At 38.9% G+C, this 22,854-nt stretch overlaps 1 protein-coding gene across 1 annotated transcript in view; it reads left to right on the forward strand.

Moving 5' to 3' along the window:
* Window positions 1-22,854, forward strand: part of GRID2 (glutamate ionotropic receptor delta type subunit 2) — a 766,470-nt gene that overhangs the window by 425,877 nt on the left and 317,739 nt on the right. Inside the window, 1 exon segment of the mRNA XM_009273536.1 lies at window positions 21,515-21,799. Coding sequence (XP_009271811.1) covers window positions 21,515-21,799 — 285 coding nt within the window.

Genomic DNA, 22,854 nt, shown 5'->3' on the forward strand with positions numbered 1-22,854 from the left:
GAGCGGCTGTGTGGTGCTCAGTTGCCGACTGAGGTTAAACCACGACAATCATGCAGAGTGGTAGATCCTGGCAAAATTTTAGTAAAGAGAAGTTCTCAGCTGTTAAAAAGCCAACAAATATCTTTCTGGTGCTATCTTTTTAGTATACTGTCATTTTTTCAGTCTAGGAAGTATACTGAGAAACTGCTATGTCAAGAAAACAAGTTCATCTGTACAAGTTTCCATGGAGTATGAAATAATCTCATGAAAATATTCTGAGTTTTTCCCTGTATTTCCCTTCTAAATCAAAGTTGTAGAGGAAAATGACCCTAGATTGGTAGTGTCTGTGAAGTGATTTGATTGTAGAAAATAACTTTCACGTACTAAACTAATGCGACTGCTAGTTAAGCTAAAGAATAAACACAGGTTGCCTTAAAAATAAGGCACTTGAAGAAATGTTTCCCATTCCTGAATAAGGAATCTTTTACATGTATTAATTTCTGAAGCGAACATAGAGGTTTTCTATGCTTTAAATGAATTGAATTCAATGTGGTCTGAATGATTTGAGATGTATGCTTGCATGCATGAATGTGATAAAAATAACCAAATAAAGCACATAAATGCTTGAGTAATGCATGTTGTAATTGTAATGTCTAGCTTTAGCACTCGCAAAATGATTGCAATATACATGAACGGAAGGCCATATTTTTAAATTTGCGGCCAAAATGGACTGCAGTCAAATTTGAGCTAGCTAAAGCATTTGGAGAAAGTTCAGGTAGTTGGCAAGCCATAAGCTGGCTGTTAATGAATGCAGGATATACTGCCATCTTCTTCTGGGCACGTGGATGTTTCTTTCTGTACTTTGATTTTAGTGAGTTTTTGGATAATACGAAGGCCATATTTTTAAATTTGCGGCCAAAATGGACTGCAGTCAAATTTGAGCTAGCTAAAGCATTTGGAGAAAGTTCAGGTAGTTGGCAAGCCATAAGCTGGCTGTTAATGAATGCAGGATATACTGCCATCTTCTTCTGGGCACGTGGATGTTTCTTTCTGTACTTTGATTTTAGTGAGTTTTTGGATAATACATATGTTTACTTGGTTATATTCCTCTCAAACACCACCACCCCCCATCCCCAAATTCTTTTTTTAAAAGAAAAATGTTTGTCTGTCATTCTGGCAAGCAGTTTATTGCATAGTTCACATCATGGTGGGTGTGGTGTGCTGTTTGAAAACTGCATTCTGATGAGAGTTAGTACGTGTTGGCTTGGGAACAGTTTTTTTTTAATTTAATTTCTTCCATTCTAGATGCCCCTACTCCTAGGAAATCACTTATTCTGAAAAGTGAACGTTTCTCATGTGCTGAAAATATGGGACATTTTGATAAATTATTGCATCTGATGAACAAGGTTCTCTCTGACATCTGCGAGTCATTGGCGAGCCCCAGTCCTAGAGGTCTCTGGTTCCAACATCTTTTTTTTTTTTTTTCCTTTCTTCTCCTCCTCCCCTGAAACTGGCAAATGCGATATAGTACGGAACTAATGCCTCTGTCAGAGCAGCTTGCACTTAAATTATAATGGATTGATTGGCCTGTGTTCAGGCCAACAACCATTCTCACAAGTTTCTATTTTTGCGGTCTTTGCCCATATGAGCCAATAGAGCACTCATAACTAATATGCATTTACATGAATTTTTTTTTCTCAGTTTCTTTTTTCCCCTCTTTCTTCTAAATAAGCTAAAAATCAGTGCAGCTTTCTGGGGATGCAATATCTCTGCTGTTTGATTTCTCTATGATAATGCTACAGTAGTGCTTGTGGTCAAACATCAGTCACTATTTCCCACAGAGAAGATTTTGGTCCTGAAGTTGGACTTGGCACATCATGGCCAATCACCCCATGGCGAGTGAGCTAGCAAGAGTAGTTACTGTCTCTGTTTGCTCTGCAGGGGGCTGTTATCTAGTGAGATCACCTTTGCACATCACTTCTCTGTAGCACCAAAAAAAATTTATACCTAGAAGACCTATTTCTATGTTCACTTCTGGCTAAAAAAACAACACTGTATCTTGTGTATGTGTTTTGGGTTTTGGGTTTTTTTTGACAGCTTCTTAGCACTTTCCAGCTGATGACTCACACAGTTCCCCATTTCCAGGCTATTTAGTCAATGTGATGGCTCTCGGGTAGCTGCTGATGTGGGCTGTCATTGTGATCTGACATTTCCTTGGTGGAGCTAACGGGAGGTCTGCTTCTGTAAAGGCCATGAAATTTGGAGCCCCCTTCTTGCTTTTCTTATAAATCAGAGAATATTGATTCCTCCAAAGCCTCTCTACAAATGCCAAAGGGAGTGGAAAAAATAAACATTTTCTTCCCTGCTCCACTTTTTTCTTATCTATGTTTCTCTCAACCTGCTGAAGCTGTTTAGATGTGTGTGTCTCTAACAGCGTTCTCTTTACAAGTCCTTGAGAGAGATGCTGTGTAGCAGTAAGATGTGGCAATACCTTGCAATCATTTAAGGAATCATTATTAAAAAAATCAAGACTAATTTGCTGCTTGTTTCTGTAAGCTTTTTTTATAAGTACATTCAGGCTAGGGACATGCCCGAGCCACTTAGAAACATAAATATCCCTTGTATCAGAGTTAGTTTTGGCAGCAGCAAAGAAAGATGCCATCCTGAGGTTCGATGTCCAGGCTTGCATTTGATGAAAGAAGGATGACAAAGAAGTAAGGGGACAAAAAAGTTTTAATTAAATGTCATGTTTTAAGGATGATCTGATGGCTTAGATCCCATCCAATGACTCAGCAACCTGAAATGGCCTGTGTGTAGTAAGTAAGGAGGAAAGCATCCTTGATGTTGGTATCCCCTACTTCCTGAGGGATAACCAGGAGTGATGAAGCCTCTCTGTTAGGATTAGAAGCGGTGTTACCTCCAGCAATCTAATATGATTCTCCTGATGTTACACGGTGCTTTTCTTAACCTCAGAGTACTGAACAGTACATCCCAATTGATACAGAGCAGTACTATCAGGTAGGTTTAGTAGTTCTCTTATCTTTCTAGTAAGTGTTATGGGATAAGGCAGCTTCCCCTAAGAAAAATGGTACCAAAGAGGTGGAGGGTAAATGAAAACATAGTGATTTTTTTTTTAACAGTTCCGTAACAGCATGGAGTTCCATTTGCTTATACTAGCTTTGAATTTGACCCAGTTTTTCCACTCAGAACAAATTAATTATTGCTACTGAGAATTACACTGACACTTTTTTCCATTATATGTAACAATGGAGCTATTGTGCATGCTCCAGCAGAACTTACTTGGAAATATTTATGCAGGTCCACAATGGAATTTTTTGTTTTTCCCAAAGCAACCAGACAGGTTAATGTGGTGACAGGATGTAGAAGATTTGCCTTCCTATTTCTGTTTTCAGTGATTTTTGGATCAGCATCTGGAACTTTTGGTTTCCCCCTTATCCCAGATGAGTGCCATGAACATTATTTCTAGCTTATTGTGGGATGACCCTGGTTCAGTCTTTCCTGTTGCAGCAGTTTCAATCTATAAAGATAAATACTCACCGATCCTTTTAAATTTTCTCTTTTTCACCTGCACTCTTTCACTAAATATAGCCAAGGTTTGAAGGTTGGTCATTGTCATTTTTGTGGTTTTAATGTTCTTGATAGCAAAGCTTTTAGATGTATTGATTTTGTTCAGATGCAAAGCAATGGAGATTACCGAAATCTCAAAATATCTGTGTGAGTTAAATGGTCTCCTATGTAACTCAAAGTTCAATATCTGTTATCACTGTCTCATGAATAAAGCTGTGTGTGCTCATTTGTAGTCCCTGCTTAACAGCATATCTGTCTCGTAAACTAGTACAGCCAAGAGATTTCAGTTCAGGAAAGAATAGAAGCAAAGCAGAGATAGAGGAAGTACAGTGTGGATTCCTCTAAGTGCCTAAAATGAGGCTTTTCATTTTTATATTTTTGGTTTTAGTATGGTGAGACGTGTCCCTAGTTTCTGTAAGAGAATATTTGGGATGGGAGCAAAAGGTTTGAAGGGTTTGATTTTAAGATATAATCCTTGAAGCATTGTATGGTTTTAGTTTCTTTTTTTATGTTCAGACATTTTACTGTCTTGTTTGCATTTCCTGTTTGCCTGGCAGGTTTTTAGTTGGGTTGGGTTTTTGGGGGGGGGGTTGTGGTGGTGTTTTTAAATTTGAATAACACAAAGAAGTGAGCCCTCTTAGACAATTCCTCATAAGTATTACTTTCTTTGGCAATCTAAAAAATGGCAAAATAATGGTTAATCATCAAATCCTGTTGTGTACTTATTTTGATTTCATAATGTCATCTACCCTAAATTAAATTAAAAAATACACATTTGTCTTTCAAAATCTATGTAAAGCATCACCACAGGATTCTTTATATTGCTGGATTTGAAGATTCTATATCAGGGGTTTTTGTGCATGGATTTCAGAGGGACATCTCATTTACATTTAAAAAGATTACGAGACTGTGGCATAGAGAGCGTGTTATCGGGTACTAGGACAGAGTGTAAATTTATGATTTGTCAAATGCTCTGTAAACATCTGCAGTAGAAGGGATAAGTTACCTTACTGTTCTCACAGGTCACAACAGGTAAGATTAAATACATGAATTACAATGGTAGCAATGTGCATTTACCCTATCTCACTTGAGTGCCATATCATTTGTCCTTAAGAGGAATGAGACAATTGTAATTCCTTTCCTTTAAGATGCTGGATATGTGTTCCATATACCTTTTCAGCAGTCTGATGTGGGATTTCATGCCTGTGTGCAATTAGACTTCTTGGTTTGGCTGCTGACAAGAAGAGATTAAAAGAATAAAAGAATAAAAAAAACCTTTATTCCAGTAGACGAGAAGTATCTGCTTTACCCGAAGCAACGTGGTTTGTCTGAAGTTTTTGTAAGAAGCAGCAAGGGAGGTGAGAGTCTAGATTCACAGAATTCCTAAGGGAGGAGATTTTCTTCTTTTACATGATAACTGAATGATTTGTGCACACAGTCAGGATATAGGAGGCACAAATTCGTTTCTGCCACAAAGGATTTCAACTTGTATCTCTCATAATCACTGTACTATAAGGACAGAGTGTCCGATGGGAGAATAGCAGGCTGCTGGGCTCCTGGGTTACAGTCCTTGTTCCATTACATGTTTGACAGCCTATGCCAAGTGAAATGGTCGGAGAGGCAGTCTGGGGCTTCACCACCCAGTATATTCCTGTCCAAGTAGTAACAGGCTCCCTTGGACTGGGGCACATGAGGTGGTGGTGTTAAGCAAAGAAGAAAATGGGGTCTAAATCCTCCACATCCTGAATGATTGCTTTAATCGTTTATGTGTTGATTACAAGTGTAGGCATTACTTACCAAGTGGTAAGTCTGTCCCAAGTAAGCAGGGCAACAAAAATTGTGTTTTCCAGCAAGCCTGTAATTAATAAAAAATTCTCCCAGTACTGCAGGTCCTCAACGAATATCTGCATTTGGGTTGTAAGGGCTGCATGACATAAAGGAAAAGTAATTTAGCACTGTGGCAAAGCAAGTGGGTAAAGAGAAGGGTTTATGAGCCCAGATTCAGGTGAACCAATTTAATTCTGGAATTTGAAGGCATCAGCAGCCTTCTGGATGAAAAACTGGTGCCTTTTGCTTGCAGAGGCAACTGCTGGTAAGAGTTATGAAGAGGTCCTGACTTAAGTCTTGTAAAACACTGTGTCTGTAACATGATAGTTAAAATCCTGCAGCAGCCTGTCAGTGTGGGGGGTTTCACCCATCCTGCCTGGAACAACTCTACTGGTAGTGATAGATTTCCCAAAAAAATGAAGTCAAGGCTTTACTTTCAATTCCACTTTCTGTCATATAGCCTTAAATACATCTGTACGGATTGACCTGAATCGGTAAAATTCATAATGCAATTGATAAGAACTCTAATAGTCCTTTTTTTAATATTATATTACAGAGTAAATGTGTGGCATAAGAAGTAAACAGAGTACTACAGTGTGCCTCCATTGGACTGGTTGGAATTTTTTTCCCTGTAATTTAGGCATGTGCTAGCTTAGTTCCATTTGTTTAAATTTATAGTATATCTGGCAGTGACCCCTTCCTGTTCACACCAGCTTGGAAAAACAAATGGTATTGTAGATGGAAGCTATGGGGTGAAAACAGTAAAAATCTAGAAAGATGGAGTTCTCCTTTGCTGATGTTTTAAATGAATGTGGAAAGAAGCACGGCTGTCTGTAACTAATGGCAAAGTTGGACAAAAAGCGATTTTTGCCAGCCAACAGTTCCTCCTTCTCTTCACAGATGTCTGCCTCCCCAGTGCTGGGCTGTCTGTCTCTATGTAAAGGTTTCCCTGGTCTAGTTTGTCCAGGCTTACTTAACATCGTAAGGATGTGCTATTTAAAAATCCCCTCATTTGAAGTGGTCAGGTTTCTGATGCACAGAATTGCTAATCCTCTTTATTTCAGCTGCAGGGAAATGGTCGTAGCCTGTATTTTAAAACAGTTGCCCTACTAATTTTATCATTCTTCATGTGAGCAGCATTCCCTATAAAGTGTATTGTTTTGTCTAATCTATTTTTCATAACAGTACTGTTAATTTTAAAAATAAAACAATGGTATCAGTCCACTGAAACAGTATTATGTGCTACAGTCTTCCTTCGTGAAAGGAAAAAACACTTTACAAATAACAGTAGTCCCTAGCTCTGCAGCAGGATGTGCTACTGTGAATCCCTGAGCCTGTGCTAGCTCCTATTAACAGCAAAAAGGCAATAACTGAAGGCAGTGCACAGTTTACATATTCTGCAGCCAGGAGTTTCTATTTCTGTTATACTCCCAGGTGTAAAAAACTTTGCATGTGAAGGAAGCTGTCCTTTAGCTGATAGAAACATGCAATACAGTGACATCTCAGTATACGCATGATTAAAAGGCAGTAGGATATGGTTAATTGGGGATTGTATCTCAGAACTAGCCATGGCCTGAACAGCACATTTGTTGTTCTTGAGAAACAGCTGAATGAGATCCTAGAAAAGGTGAAGTATGAGGATGGCTTGAGGTCTGCAGTCCTCTGAAACTTCCTACCACTTCATAAGAGCTTTTATGGTACCTTTCATTGTTGTTCTCCAGCGAAATCTGCAAACCTGGCTTTTGGTGGTAGGCTTGGAGGCCTTCCCAAGAATCTGTACATGGAAATACACAGGAACTGAGCTCCCAGGCTCCTCTGTGGAAGTTCATGTAGAGGACTTTACTGCAAATCACCAGTGTAGCTAGAGGAATATCTATAATTACTAATTAGTGTAATTACTTTACACTAATCACCAGTGTAGCTAGAGGAATATCTATATAGCTGGTTGTCTTTATGGCAAACATAAAAAGTGAGATTAGCGCACTAGTTCCATGGTGAAACTGTGGCTACAGTTTGTTCCACTGCAGAGGGTAGGCACTAGGCTGAAGCACTTCATACAGGTCTCTTCACGGCTCTATGCCTGCATCTCCTTTGAAGAGAAAGGAAGTCTTGGGAAACAAGGCCACCCAAGATGGAGTTGGGATAAGGCCATGTTGGTGATGCCAGACCTGGGAGGCATTCCCAAGGCATTTAATGTAGTTGTAATCACAATTTCAGACTGCCACCAAAACCTCAGAATCTTGGGATGCCTTAACTGCCGATTGGAAACAAGCAGTCAAAAAAAAAAAAAAAAAGAGGTGATAGGAAAAAAAGCGTTTCTTACTGGAAGAAACTGTTGAGGATGTTAAATTAGTGGGAAAATAGCTTTAAGCAGAACTTTTTACTTTTTACTTTTTTGCATTTCCAGGGCTGTGTCCTTATTTTTCAAATAGATAAAGACTGAGAACAGAGCTGGGTGGTTTTTTTCTTTGGGGTGTTTTTTTTCTGTTTTAAACACTCTACCAGTTTCTGTTGTTTGCAAATCTTGGCAATGCATGAAGATACTAGGCTTACTCTTTGCCATTCTTTATTTAACATCCCTGGATTTTAACAGTGTTTGGTTTTGGCTCTAGAAATGGCAGTGATACTGAGAATAAGAGGATTCTTTTTTTTTTTCCTCCCTGCTTTGTCTCCCCTTTTATTTCTTACTTTGGGAAGTGTGGTAATTTGACAGTCCTTATATGTGTTTCAAACTTCTGTGCAAATCATGTTATTCCGTGGTATTTGACATTGCTCATCTGCCTTCATACAAAATAACAAGGAATGAAAGCTGCATTAATTCAAATGTCAGTTGCAGGCTAGAAAAGGCTTTCATTTTCTGTTGTGGGGACAAAATCACTGGATTTTGGGTCATCGCTTGCACTAATACTAAATACGCACCTGTGTTAATCGAAGCTTTACAAAGCACTGACCTTAGACTTTTTCTGTGGTTGGATGGCTTAAAGGCTTATAAATGCAGGCAGCTTTCATAAATGATGGAGACTATGTTCTTAAAGTTAAAGCCTGTCTTTTTCTCTTGGTTTTGCATTCGGCCCATGCAGCTTGTCCCAGAATATTGCTGTGCACAAGGAGAAGTTGGAGATAGTCATGTGATATTTTCTGTGTATACATACATATTTGGGCGGGGGTGTGTGTGCTGCAGACATACTAAATAAGAAAATGCTTGCATCTAAATCCTAAAAAAAAATTCTGGTGTATGGACCGCATTCCTATTAAAAATAAGCTGGTATCAAAAGCAGTAAGGGGGAGAGAATGAGAGAAAAATGCAGGCTAACTAACAGTGCCTTAGTATATAGCAGGCTGAAATTCCCCTGCTAACAAAGGAAAATAATTGATTGTATGGAACTTGAGAAATGGCAAAGTGTACTTGGCTCTCTCCTCACTAATTCATAGGCAAAGATCAGGCATAACTCTTGGAAAAGTCAGAAAACTTCACACCTTTCAAAACTGGTGAAATGAGATCAGGGCTATTTGCTAAGCTTAAGCCTCCTGTTTTATACAAGTTCTGCAGAAATGGACTTACAGTCAATGGAATAATGTACTGGAATTATGCAAACTCATGCGTTACAATGCACTTTGAAATTATGTACTCTTGGCAGCTAGTTAGCTGTAATTAAACTTCTGAAAACTGACCGTCTTCCTTTTTTCCGGGGAACGCCTCTTGCAGCACACTAATGAGATGCAGTGGGAAAGGTTGGCAGTGTCTGTTCTTTGATCAGACCAGCCCAATGGCAGAAGGACCATGTAGGCATTACTACAACGGCCTTGGCAGTGCTCATGTTACTAAGAAAATTGTGCTTTACTCAGTCCTAAAGAAATATTTTTGAAACGTCAGCGCTTTTTCTATTGTGCATGCAGGATTCAAGCAGCAGACTTGCGTATTTAGAGTGGCACTTACATATAAATGGACCAGCCTTTTACTGTTTACCTAAGTACTGGGCAGAAAAAAGAGACTTGTGTTTTGTAACTCCAGCTTTTCAGATGTGCTGCTTAATCTGTTATATACTTAAGATGTTGTGGTAAAATGGGAATAACTATACTTCCTTGCTTTCATAAAGTGTTGGACGTGCCTGAATGAAAAGAATACTGTTTATGCCAGTTCTTTTCTCTTTTTTGCCTTTTTGCTCTCCTTTGGCACGGTATCTGTAGTACTGTAGATCAGACAGTCGTATGTAGTACTCTGGTTTAGTGCCAGTTTCAGGGCATCCCTGCAAGCTATGCAAGCTAAATGATGGTGGGCCCTTTATTCCACATGGGCGCAGAACTCAGTACTGGAGCTAAACGCACAGGTGTGATGCCCCAGAGGCATTTGACATCTGAAGCAAACATCCCTGAGCTTTGTGCCTCCCCTGTGATGTTGCATAGAAAAAGCAGGCTGAAAGGAATGACGCTATTTGCAATCCACAACCAGGAGCTCTCGATACACACAATAAGCCTGGTTCCCCTCTCATTCACATCCAATAGTGACAGACCACCTCGCTTGAAACTCATGAGGTGATACCAATGCAAAATGAGTAAACGTGCCAAGAAGGCAGAATCCTGTAGTGGAGTCAATACTCTTGTTGTAAGGAGTTATTGTGGCAGTGCATTTCATGAAAGAGCTGGAGAAAGGGGAGAAAATCATCTCAAGTCACTACATGAAATGCTGCACCCGCAGGATTGAAGACGTCAATGAAGGAGTAAAGTTGCTGGTATCTGAAGTAACGCGGTGAGCATTGGTGCTTAGATCCAACAGCAATTAAAAGTTTTTAAGAGACCTAAGAAGAAAATTGTAACTTCGATTTGAGGGAAAAGCAAGTGAGCAGACTCGGCAGTTCAACTGCTTCGCTCCACGTGGTGTTCCTGCACGTGGCACTGCTGCCTCTGTGCTATACAGGCTGTGGAAATCCGCTTCTGCTCCAGTTTTGGAAGCTGAGACTGCTTGTTTTTTCCTCCCCACGTGGTTTGGTGTTTGTCAGGGAGAGATACAGTTCTAAAATGCTGCTTACAGGCAAAGGGAAGCTTTGCCTCTGATTCCAAATAGGATTTGTGTCAATTGATTTCTGATAGTTGGTCGGGTATGTCTTTTGTTGGCCACCTGTCCCTTCATTGTCAGAGACAGGTTTTAAATCTCCTAGCAATCCTGTTTTACCATGGTGTGCATGGTTTAGAACAACTGCTGCTTCCAATTAAGGTTGAGTGTTTAGTGTTACCCAAATGCTCCTCAGTGAAAATGTATATTTTCCATTTTGGAGTTATGCAAATTTCTTTTTCTGTGACATTGGAAAAAGTCAAGGGAAAAGAAAAGCTGCGTTACCTTCTTTTCCTGGCATCCCTTGCAACCATTAAAGTCAAAGCAATCTCAGTAAAAGGTTGCAAGTGGCACCAAAGGAACACTGCACCATTATTATTCCTGGAGTAAGAGAGCAAAAATAGACTCTCAGACTTAGGCCCATTTTGTCTTCTCTCTCCTTCTCTTCACATGCTGAGGCTGCTGCCAAGCCCTGCTGCTGCTTTGTCTATAGCATGGACCAAGTTGATTTTTCCTCAGTGCCCTTTTAACTGACACATTTGTCAATGCATTGGCTACCTACCACTTCGGCTGTTACAGTACCACTGTCACTGGCCTCCTTGCTGTATCTTCTGCTCTCTTCCGTTTCTCGCACATTGCAGCAACCGGCATCCTCCTCCTTGATGTCTACATGGATTTATTACTTCCCAACTGTGAATCTCACTGCCTCGTCACTTACCGGCTAACATTTAACATCCTTCTCTGTGATCTCAAAGCTGTGATTACATCTCTTTACTCTTCATATTCCTTTATTGTTGTTCCTTGCAAAAACCTATGGTTTCTCTTTTTTGCCATCCCCATGCCTTCCGCTAGTACTGCTTTAACATTTCTGAATTCATATATTCACTATATAAGCATTGCACCCTCAACCCTTTTTAAATGTGTTTTTCTGGGTTTCAGCGTCTTACGTGGTTGTCAGTGAATATATAGCTTATCTGAGGTTGTTAGGACCAATCATGCTGCATGTCAGATATGAAACCATGTTGAGGATGTTTGTAAGTAATACGAACTGAGATGCTGGATTCCTCTGTCGCTGGTGCCAGATACCCAGTCTGATACAAGTATATACCTTTCTCCAAAACGCCTGATCGTGAGTGTTTATTTCCCAGGAGCTGAATTTTCCATGCATGTTTTTTTTCCCCCTTACCCCAATACTTCATGATTTCCCTTCACTTGAACACTGTATCTGTAATTTTCCTTGTGAAGTGATTACTCCTTTATTGAACACTTCTACTTAAAATACATTCCCCACATCTGCTGTCATTTTGTGTTGTCTGCCAAGACTTTGTCTCCCACCTACAGCTCTGCTTTTATTTACCTCATTCACTCCCCATTACGTACACGCCTGTGTCTCAGCATTGTGGCAAATGCCACCCATCCCTCATAATCAACAGTGCTCTTGCTTTGGGGTCGGTGTGCATCTGGAACTCTTTGTCACTTAATCCCATTGTTGTAGGCCACATCGCCTTGCCTTTCAAATCTTTCCTCTTCATAAAGCTTAGCTATATTGGGCTGAGAACATAAAACGCTTCCAATGGCACACTAATGCGCAAAACAAACAATGAAAAGCTGCAACAAAAGACTTTGTTTTCAGTCTTTGTGCATGTTTTAGCTTGGCATGGAAAACAATTTCCTTGCTTTGCTTTCTGACCTTGGGCAAGTAATTCCCCTTGGCACATCTGGTTTTTTTTTTTCCTTCTGTGAAATAGAGATGAAGATGCTGAGCTGCTTTGCAAAGCATTTTCAGAGCTACAAATAAAAAAGTGTTCTATAAAAGGTAGCTGATATTTTTATTCTTATCATGATTGTTATTCTGTGTGTCAGTCAGCGAAATAAACACAATGTCTATTCTTAGCAAATAATAATGGTGATAGTTGTTTTGACTCATCTAAGGTTTTCTTGAGTGGCTAAGTTGCGAATGGAACTGATGTTCTGAACTCCTACAGACTTCTCAGTTTTTTTACACCCATGTATTTTTTGCAACTGATGTACTGTCTTCCTTGCTTTTTATTCTCTTACAAAGCTCTTTTATCTTGATGTGGAGTCTGTTTCCCTCTTTCATGGCAAATGCAAGATCTGGCCTCAGTATTGTTTGCTCTTCAGATTGCTCTGTTCGATTCACTTGTCTAGTAGAATTGCCTCTTTTTTCTTTCTTTTTTTTTTTTTTTAAAAGTATTAAAAGTGTGGGGTTTTTCTGGCTTATGAAAATACTTTTCTCTCTCGACAATGCCACCAAAAAAAAAAACCCCAAAGTTGCTCTACTGTCCCCTTAGCAGAACATTCCCTGAATTTTTGCTGCTTGCGCTGTAGGAAAAAAAGCTCTCCCAGACTGCTGTTCACAGATTTCTTTTCCCTTGGGGGACGGTCTTATTTTGAGCAGTATTGTTCAGTAATATCTGTACTTGGGAGAATGCCAAGCTCATCCAGGGCAGCACAGGCAGCTCTTTCCATTGTAGGGCTTCCAATTAAACTAATGTTACCAGCTGTGTGTTCTTTTGTCTGCCCTGGACTACGCTGTGGTATTGTGCTTTGCACTGCATCTCTCCAGCAAAGCCTGTTGTCTCCATACTAATAGTTTGGGCAAGAAAGGGGAGCTATGAAACGTGAGCATTCAGAAAAGAGAGGGGATGTAAAGGAACTTCTGGCAATGTGAATTATGCTAAGAAATGGGCCTTCTAATCTTGGAAAAAATGGTTGGGGGGAACACAAATGTAATCCTTTGTATTTAGATCATACAAAAGTGTTTTACAAAGGTGTCAAAGTATCATAATCACCAAAGCATAAGAGAAATCAGATTACTCATCAAAAATTAGTCATGCAACAAAGTAATGGCAGAGGTGGGACCAGGACACGAGCCTTCAGATTCTCAGTCCAGTGCCAAGTCCTCTAGATCTTGTTGTTTCTTGACACTGGAGGAGATGGGGTGAAGTAGGTGGGGAAAAAACATTTTAAAAAAGAAGAGGTGGAGGGGAAAACATGAAGAGGGAGAGCAAGTTGCTTTGCCTGGCTAGAGCATATCCAAAGGAGAGAGGGAGAACAGGCAATGGGAGGATGAAAGCCAATGTTCTGCAATGTTCAGGGGAAGAAAAAGCAGATAGGAAGGTAAAGTTAGAACCGAGATAGAAAGGCTGGATGGGAAAATTGCCTGACAATCTGACTAATAGGTGGCAAGGAAAGTATAATTTTTGTCAAATGGCATCAAGTTCAGTGTTTTATTCTCTTAACAAGAATGTTGCCCTGGCTTGTTTTGAGCAAGTCCATAAAATGAGAATTGTTGGTGCTTAAGATTTAAACAGGTTTTGTTGTTGATGTTTTTTTCCCCAACAGTTCTACACAGACTTTCAGAGAACACAGAACTAGAGTAAATCCCTATGATTTTATCAGGATGTTATCTTTTGATAAAATTGTCTTTAATTTTATATTAAGCTGCTTTAAGACTCAGCCTTTTTGTTTCCGTATAATTGCTGCTATGCAGCAATTGTCTGCTCTGCAGCAGGCAAGCTAGCTATTAAAAAGGGTATCAGACATTATGTGCTGCTTAGTAACTTCTCAATCAGTGCTGGTTAGGGAAATTAAAAGATTCAGCAACAGTGCAGGGGTGAACATGAACAAAGTAAGGGATGGAGCAAGTTGCACAGTAGATTAAAGTAATATATGCTTCATCGTTAAATAGGTAATCAAGTGTAATCTACCGATGGTTACACATGAAGTGAAAAGTTTTCATGTTGCTGAATGGATGAATGGAAATTGCTCATGCAACACTTTAAGCAAGGATGCTGGCAGTAGGTGAGGTTTGGCTTGTGTCAGTGAAGGATCAGCTCAAAAAAGGGAGGATTTTGGAGTCATTCTTGGAATCTAGGCCCAGATTTCCCTGCATTCCTTACTTTCCAATGGGCTACATTAACTTTGCAGATAGACATCCCTGTTGGGATGTCAGGATCCTAGAGGTCAATTTTGTGATGCATCTCTAGCCCTTTCTCCAATGAATGTCACTGCCTGGTTTTAATTGATTTAAGCTCCTTCTTTCCATGCCCCTCGTCACCCATTAACACTCATATCGAACCTTTCTAAAACTGCACTGGCTAGCACAGTCTCCTCTTTCCAGGTCTGTCAGCACTGCAGCCTCTTTTTACCTCTCAACTATAAGCACCCTGAAAAGCTGTGGCACTTTTGGGACTATACTCATGTTCACGTGCTATAGGAGATGGCAGCTAAAGCCATTCTTCAGCTGAAGATTTGTGGCTGTGTAACTTCTTTAAAATGTTGGAGGTTTTTTTAATGTTTTTCAAAGCAGCTCAGGCTTCTTGAAGGGCTAGGAGCCATCACTCTTCTGAGGCAAAGCCTGGGTGCAATTGTTGAATACCAGGTGAAACCAGATTTGAAAGATATAAGAAGTTGTACTGCTGTTTCTCTGCCTGGTGTGGTAATCTGGCGAGATACATGCCCTCTGTGTGCCTCTGTAGAATTGAACAGAAGAGCTGCAGGTTGGCTTGCAGGAAAAAAAATAAATCTGGACTTTTGTCCAAACAGAGAACTTGTGTTCTGTTGGAACCTTCCATTTGGTAGCCTTTGCAAGTTGCACTTCTGTCAAGCTCTCCCATTGCATCCTGCGAGAGGTGGTGTCAAAATACCTTTTGTGTATAATTCTTGCCTCCCTCCAAACTTTTGAGACTTGTAGTTTATTTTTTTCAAGGCTCAGATGAATTATTAAATTTTAATGTGATGGATTTAACGTTACCAGAATTGGCAAAGCCTGTATACAGGAAGAAATCTGACCTAGAAAAGACTCTCACAAAGCGCTTTTCAGTAAAAACATCCAAGTGTTTGTGGTGTTTTGTGCAACAGAGATGCAAATGCGTGCTCTGGTAATATTTTTTACTCTTAGATATCAGAAGTTTGGATTATTTTTCCCAAAGAAAGAAATCCCAAGGCTTAGGAAGCACAGCTGTTAAGACTCAAACACAAGTTTGTTTTACAGTCAGGACAAACTAAAATCCCTTAAAGGTTAATTACAAGTGAATTTAAAATACTGTTAGCAGTCCGAGTTGTGTATAATATAGTGGAAGGGAGGGGGAGATTGGCTAATGTTTACAGAGAAGATGTAAATGAAGTGGCTTTCTGTAACCTTATCAAGAAAAGGAAGAGGATAGACTCCGTTATCTGCACTGCAGAGGAGAATATTCTTTAAAATCCAGTCAATATTCCCGCCCCCCCATCTTACCCTTATTTCCTTCTGAATGGTTTTCAGGATATATTAAAAATGTGCTGTCACTCATCTTGAATTCAGTTCTAAGTCTGGGATGAACCATTGTGTTATGAAGGAAAAATAATTTGCAAGAGCAGAATTGCTATCCAAAAGTGACTAAAAAGATTTATTGAAAATTTGAGGCCAGACTCACTTGATCGTGGGTCTCATAATCACATTTTATCCTTACTTCTTGCATCTGAGATTATGAACACCAAACAAAAAGACCGGTAGTTTATCTGTTTAAAGTTCCTGTAAGTTTTCGTGGCTTTTTTCATGTGAATACATTTTCTTTCTGCAATGAATTCATGAATGTTTTGGGACTGTTGCTTAAAGGTGACAGATAAAGACCAAAAAAAATGGCATTGTGGTTAGCATGGCTACTTGATGGGGAGCTAACAGAACATCTCAGTGGAAGAAATCCAGACTTTAACCTTATTCCTTACCCTTTGCAACAGGGAATTTTCATGCTACAGTCCCTCAGTCTTCATCAGCATCCTGAAACTAAGAAAGGATTTTAGGAGCAAATCAAGAAATAATAGCTTATATTTTCAAAGCTATATAGAAGTTCTGATTGCCTAATATCCATTTATTAGGTGCTCAAGTCACCTGATGTTGTATGTTGCCCCTTGAATCAGCTACCTATCCTGATTTGGACGTGGATTAGTACAAATAGGGTGATGGAAGGGATGATAAATTTCCAGAATGTGTTAATAAATCTATAAATACTCTCTTCATGGCTAATGTATGGGGAAAATCTGAGGTTCTTATGGACTAGATTTTTCTCCCTGACCTCTGACTGGATTGTAGGTTCCTGGCTATTTTGTTGAAATGGGGAAGGATTCTGAGTATCCTTCCAGGTAGCCTGTGATCCATCTGGTGGTGAATTGTACAGACCCCAAAAGAGAGTAAGAAGATAAAAAATGTTTCTGTGGAAAGGCTGTACTTACCTCCTACAGGAATCAGGGGAAAGCTTATTTGGCCCAGTTGTATGGAGCCCTCCTGGTTTCAGAGTCCTTGGAGCACTTCCAAAACACAGAGCAGATACACAAGGAAAATACTGTTTATAACCCTTCACTCTCCATCCCAAAACAGAGATATTGGTGAAGAGAGTTTTTTTTTCCCCAGCTTCACATTCAGCTAAATAGCTTTGAGGCACTACACTACATGGGTAATATGTGGAAAACATCCAGGAGCGGTGAGACTGAAATGATGCCAGCTTTGAAAAGGATGTCCAGAGGAATGACATTGGGGTGTCCACGTCAGGCCCATAGGACCAGGACTCTGGGAACGGGGTTTAGATCTAATTTCTGTTCACTCAACATATACTCAATCAAACAACACTACTGTTCTGGAAGGAGCCTGGTAGTTTCTAAATTATAGAAGATGAAAAGGATCCTAGAATATCTCTCTGATTATTTAAAGGGATACTACCCACTCTTTATGCACAATATTTAGCATTTTCAAAAAAATGTTAAGAGTTGGTCTGACTTTGTTTAACCAGCAATTTAAATGGGAGCAAGATTAAGCTGTTACTGAAGTCTCCAGAGATCTTATACTAATTTTTTTCACTTTTGCTCATCAGTTTGTGGTGTATGAGGGTGATTTGTTATGATTTATGAAGAAAAGGGGAGAAATAAGTAAGAAAATGCTCACATTCAGAGCAATAGTTAAATCTTAGTAGTCCTTTTTTTTTTTGGTGCTTCTTATTTATTCCTGCATCTGTTTTTAAACTTGCTCTTAATTATAGAATTATTTTCTTTTCTAGATTACAGCACTAGTAGTTATTTAAGGACCTGCCATTGTTTCCATTTTACAGAGAACGCATTTTAAGGACACATTTGTAACAATAGCCATTTAAATTCTGCTTTGCTGGAAGTGCTTATACAAGCTGATAGCCTAGATGTAAATTATTTATTTCAAATTGTGTTGGCTATGCTCTTTATTTTAAAAAATAACACAGTGAACACAAAATTAGTTTTTTTATTTTCTTTAGATGTCATGCCAAACTAACTTAGAAGAGATTTTACTCTAAAAGATCACTTTTTTTGTTACTGGCAATCAGCCCACCAGTGTTGGAAACTTTGCATTTTGAGAAAGACAAGATAAGCTGAAGAGTTAAATGTAATACTGGGTGCATGCTAGTGTGTGCTATGCATGAGATAGTCTCTTTGTATATCTGCAATGAAGAAACATTTTAAATTATCTTATTTTATAGACATTCCTGATATTCTCTCTACACAATGTGTAAAATTCTGTGATCAGTTTTATTCCTTTAGCTGGTGAAGATCCAGTTCTTAATAGCATCCGCTATCTGGCAGTTATGTGGGCAAATTAATGTCTGGACAACTTATGTTTAAACATAACTTATGCTATGAAACAGTATTTTATAAACACTATTACTAATTTTCTGCTCCTTTGTTAAACTTGCAATAGAGCTGTGTACAAGTCCATTTTAATTTGACATTTCTACTGTCCTGAGGTCTTAAAAGACACAGTAATATTTTTCTTTCTCTAGTTAATGGTAAAGTAATATTCCTTGATCATATTCACAGTAGACTAAATACCAGCTTGGAAATACAATCTCTAAGGAGGTCATAGCAAATTAAATTGCAACAGAGTTTTGAATGGCAAGGCAGCATTTAAGTCCTTTTGTGTGTGTATATACATATACACACACACACGTGTGTGTGTGTGTGTGTTTTTTTACCACACATAGGACAAAATATCACTTGGATATTTCAGGCTCAAGAAGGAATGCAATCAGGATTTCAAATATGTTTGAACTAGAGCTTTGAGTCAATTGATGAGATATGGTTGAAAGATTTGGATCACTAGGAAAAGGATTTAATAGAGCTTTTGTTTGTGAGGGGGGAAAAAAGGGTTAAGAAAACATGTAGACCTCAGTCTTACACTTTTTACCAGTCAACTCTTCTACTGGAGCCAACAGAATTTCTGCTTGGCTAAGGAATATATGAATATCATACATGATAGTTTGACATATTGTATAGCCTTTACTTTATATGTGTATATATTGTAGAAATTATATTTCTATTCAAAGAATAATCCAGTTAGACTGACTCAGAGGCAAACTCTGCAACTCATGCACTCATTTTCTAGAAAAGCTGCCTCTGAGATAACAGCCCCTTCTCCAGCAGATAATTCTCTGTGTATTAGATAGTCTCTAAGTGTACAGGAATAAGGTCCATTTGCAAGCATAATTAAGTGCATATTGCCCCAATCCAGCACACACAATTCTCCTAAGTATATCATGGAAGAAAGAGCCACATGGGCAACTTCAGTCCTGAGGCTATTGTAACAAATGTGATGCAGTGTCGAGAGATGATTTTAATCCCTTATTCAGTTTGTTTGCCAGTATTAGCATTCGGCCCTGTGGAGCTAAATGTTCTGTGCTGTTTTCTTTCTCTTCATGTTTCAATAACAATTTTCACAAAAAGCATGTTTCCCACTTCATAGTATTACAGGGAGTGTATTGGTTATTCTCAGTCTGAAAGTGTGCCTGGAAATTGAGACATTTTCAAGCAATTTTTGTAATGCAGTCTGACTCTGCTATATTTTTAAAAGTAATGTTTGAGAGACTGGAGGGTCACACTACATATTTTACTCGAACAGGTGGCATCAGGGCCATGTAGACTTAAATTTTCATTGAATTAAAAGCAGGCTTTTGCAAAATCTTACATCAATTTTTTTTGTCTATTAATATTTAGCTATAAGGATATCTATTGAAATAAAGATAGCTACAGGTATTTATTGATTGATAGATCAATATAGAAATAAAAATAGTTTGTTTCTCAAGTAGTAGCATTCTCACTGGGATATGCAACCTAGATATTGCAGTACTTGGTGCAGGAGAACCATATCAGGAAAAAGATTCAGTATCTCCCTAAAAAGATAACTTGACAAGCCTTTCATCTTTGTTGAAAGTGATGATGAAGAATGTAAACAAGCAGCATAAAAGATGAATAGCTAATAAGATTGTTTTGAAATGTTCTGAATATTAGAAACTTGTGAGATACTGATAATTTTTTTGTCCAATTACCAATGATATTTGGTACTTTTCTGAAAAAGGATACTTGTGGTTATTGAAAATTTATTACCTTTAACCTGAAGCCCAGAAGCTGGCCCAAAAACTGAGATATATTCAGAGCATATACAGAGGGAACACTTTATCCTAAGCCAAAACACTTTGAAACCTCTCTGTGGGAACACTCACCCTCCCGTATTTATCTGCATGAAGGAATTCAGAAGTGTTCCTATCAGATGGAGCCTGAGTGGCATCAGTACACCCTGGGAATCCACCATGGCGTGTACCAGATCTCTGCATCTTAACGAGAATAATGCACTGGCTTTAGGAGAAGGTGCTTCTCCGCATTCATGACCTCTGGTGCTGTCCTTTGGCTATGAAGTCAAGCTCCACATGGGCCTGAATGCGGAACTCCATTCCTCACACTGTAACTATTCCCATTTAGATCAATAAATGTTTGTGGAATAAAACATTACTCACTGTGAGTAAGAGCCATATGATACAAGACAACAGGTCTGGTGCTAAAATATGTTTTCTTATTTTGGGGAGAATATATTCTCACATGTGGGTTTCTTGTTTTTGGCTGCACCTGTCGTGTGTGCAGAATATTCCTGCAAAATAAGTAATTGCGCAGTTTAGTATTAGATATGTATATGTAAATACATATTACTCTTTACCATCCCATTACCTAATTTACGTGTGTAAATGCAGGTTAACTGCACGTGTAGCTTTGCCAGTAGCAAATCGAGTATTTCAAAATTTAGCCTTGGGTGTACTCTGGGGAATTATGCTACAAGCCCGTGTTCTTCATTCAAGCTTTCAAGTCTGTTAGAAACCCAATATAAACACTTGAGACTGCTTTATTTCACAGGGTAATCCTTCAAAATTACAGACCTAATCATTATTAATTCTTTTGATATTTATTGATTGCATTAACATTAATCATGATAAACACCTTTGGTATTAATGTGGATGTCATTGGTATTGTACTTCAGACTGTCTGCTGTAACTCAGCCCTCATTAACAGGACCATTAGTTACAAGGGGTTATTTTTTGCATAAACAACTCCATGCCTTTCTTATGGAAGTGAGGAAAGTAAATGTATGTAAACTGTTCACTGAATTTTGAAAACATTTTGCTATTTATGAGACTAGCCTTTTTTTTTTTTTTTAAAAGAATAAGTTAAACATAAAATTATTGAAAAAATACATAAGATTATTGCATATATCTCTTAAAACCTGAAAGCAACTCATTTTTTGCTTGGACAAGTTAATGTACATAATTATATTCAGTTGTCTTCAAAAGTTGACAGCAAGCCTGAGCTGTTATTTCTTCAGGTTTTCTCTGTATAATGCAAAGATCCTATTCATGGAGCTGTTGTGCTAGACTTTGAAGAGTGCTTATCTCCTTGGGTGGTCATGTTAATTCGGTAGCTGGAATCAGTTCTTACTGTTCCTCAGAAAGCCCAGGGATGGGTCTCATTTTCAAGGGATAATTCATTTCTGGGCAAGGTGGATGGGGCAGTCTTCCAGCTTTGACCATAAGGCAGCTCAAAGCGAATAGAGAAGCCTCGTGATTTTCATGAATTTCAGGTCTGAATTACTCAATGTGCAAAATTTTATCCATATTTCACTTGGTTGAACCTGTTGTGTTTCAATTCCCAGTGTTTGCGTTTCAACAGCAAAGTAGGCCCTATGCTCTGAACCGCTCCCATCTTGACTATCACTCTGTTTTCTTACAGCTTGTGACCTGATGAACCAAGGCATCCTGGCCCTTGTCAGCTCCATCGGCTGCACATCAGCAGGATCCCTGCAGTCGCTGGCAGATGCCATGCACATCCCTCACCTCTTCATCCAGCGCTCAACGGCAGGAACGCCAAGGAGCGGCTGCGGGCTCACAAGGAGCAACCGCAACGATGACTATACGCTCTCCGTCCGCCCCCCCGTCTACTTAAATGATGTCATCTTGAGGGTGGTCACAGAATATGCCTGGCAGAAATTCATTATTTTTTATGATAATGACTATGGTAAGTATTTATTTAGCAGGGTGATTTTTGTCAAATCCATAGTTCTGTTGAAAGCAGTCACATTACATCTTTATAGTCTTCCAATAGATTATGTTTTGCTTGTGAACATTTATGGTTCTGTCAGCATTTCACAACACCTCAGAGAGATCTATTTCTAAAATCCATCAACGGTTACAGGTTTATTTGATAATTTCTTTGCTAGAGTTAGCTGATAAATGGAGAACATATCTGGCTTTCTATTCTACCAGTGTTTATGAAGCATAAAAGTGTTTAGCAAGCTCTCTTGTTTTTTGGACTGTAGAAATATAAGATGACACTTAAAGAGGCAATGTGTATGATCTTACATTCTGTAGAATTGTTTCTTGCGTGGTGAATCTCTCCTGTTTATTGGCATATATTTGATAGCCAGGAGCTGAAGCAGTGGTGAATGCAGGACAGAGACCTTGGCAAGAATGAGCTGCTATTCATAAATGTAAAACTTGTAGAGAGAACTTCTGTAGAGTGAAGAACTTGAGGAGGGCGGCCTTGAGAAGACAATGTTCCTCCTTTTTTGAGTTCATTCAGTGTTCCCGAAAGGTGCTGAACTGATGGTGGTTGTGTGATAGAGCAAGTGCGACACAGACGGCGGCAGCACAAGACTGCACCATCCAGCTTGGTGACTCAGTTGAGTTTGGTACAGATATTTTCTACGGCTGAGAGGAGAGCTGGACAGATTTCTGTAGTATAGGTGCATTATCTAACTAATTTTATGATCTTTTTTCTATGGAAAATTGCTCTGAAACCAGACCGCTTTTCTTCAGATGCATCCATTATTCATAAGTAATCATGACTGGTTTGGATGAACGTTTTAAAAATTATTTTCAAAGTTAAACCTTCAAGTTAAGGAAAAATGCTCATTTCAGCGATTTGCTGTGCATAATATCTGGTTCATTCAGGTCAAGTGTTATTGATTTTTGTTCCCTGGCTACATAATAAATTCTTAAATTAGAAAGATAGAAAATGATGAATAGGAGAGCTCCTACTTATAACAAAGCAGCACCTAAAAGCACCAGCCA

Source organism: Aptenodytes forsteri, unplaced genomic scaffold, assembly GCF_000699145.1.
Source record: "Aptenodytes forsteri isolate BGI_AS27 unplaced genomic scaffold, ASM69914v1 Scaffold93, whole genome shotgun sequence".
Classification (NCBI taxonomy): Eukaryota; Metazoa; Chordata; class Aves; order Sphenisciformes; family Spheniscidae; genus Aptenodytes; species Aptenodytes forsteri.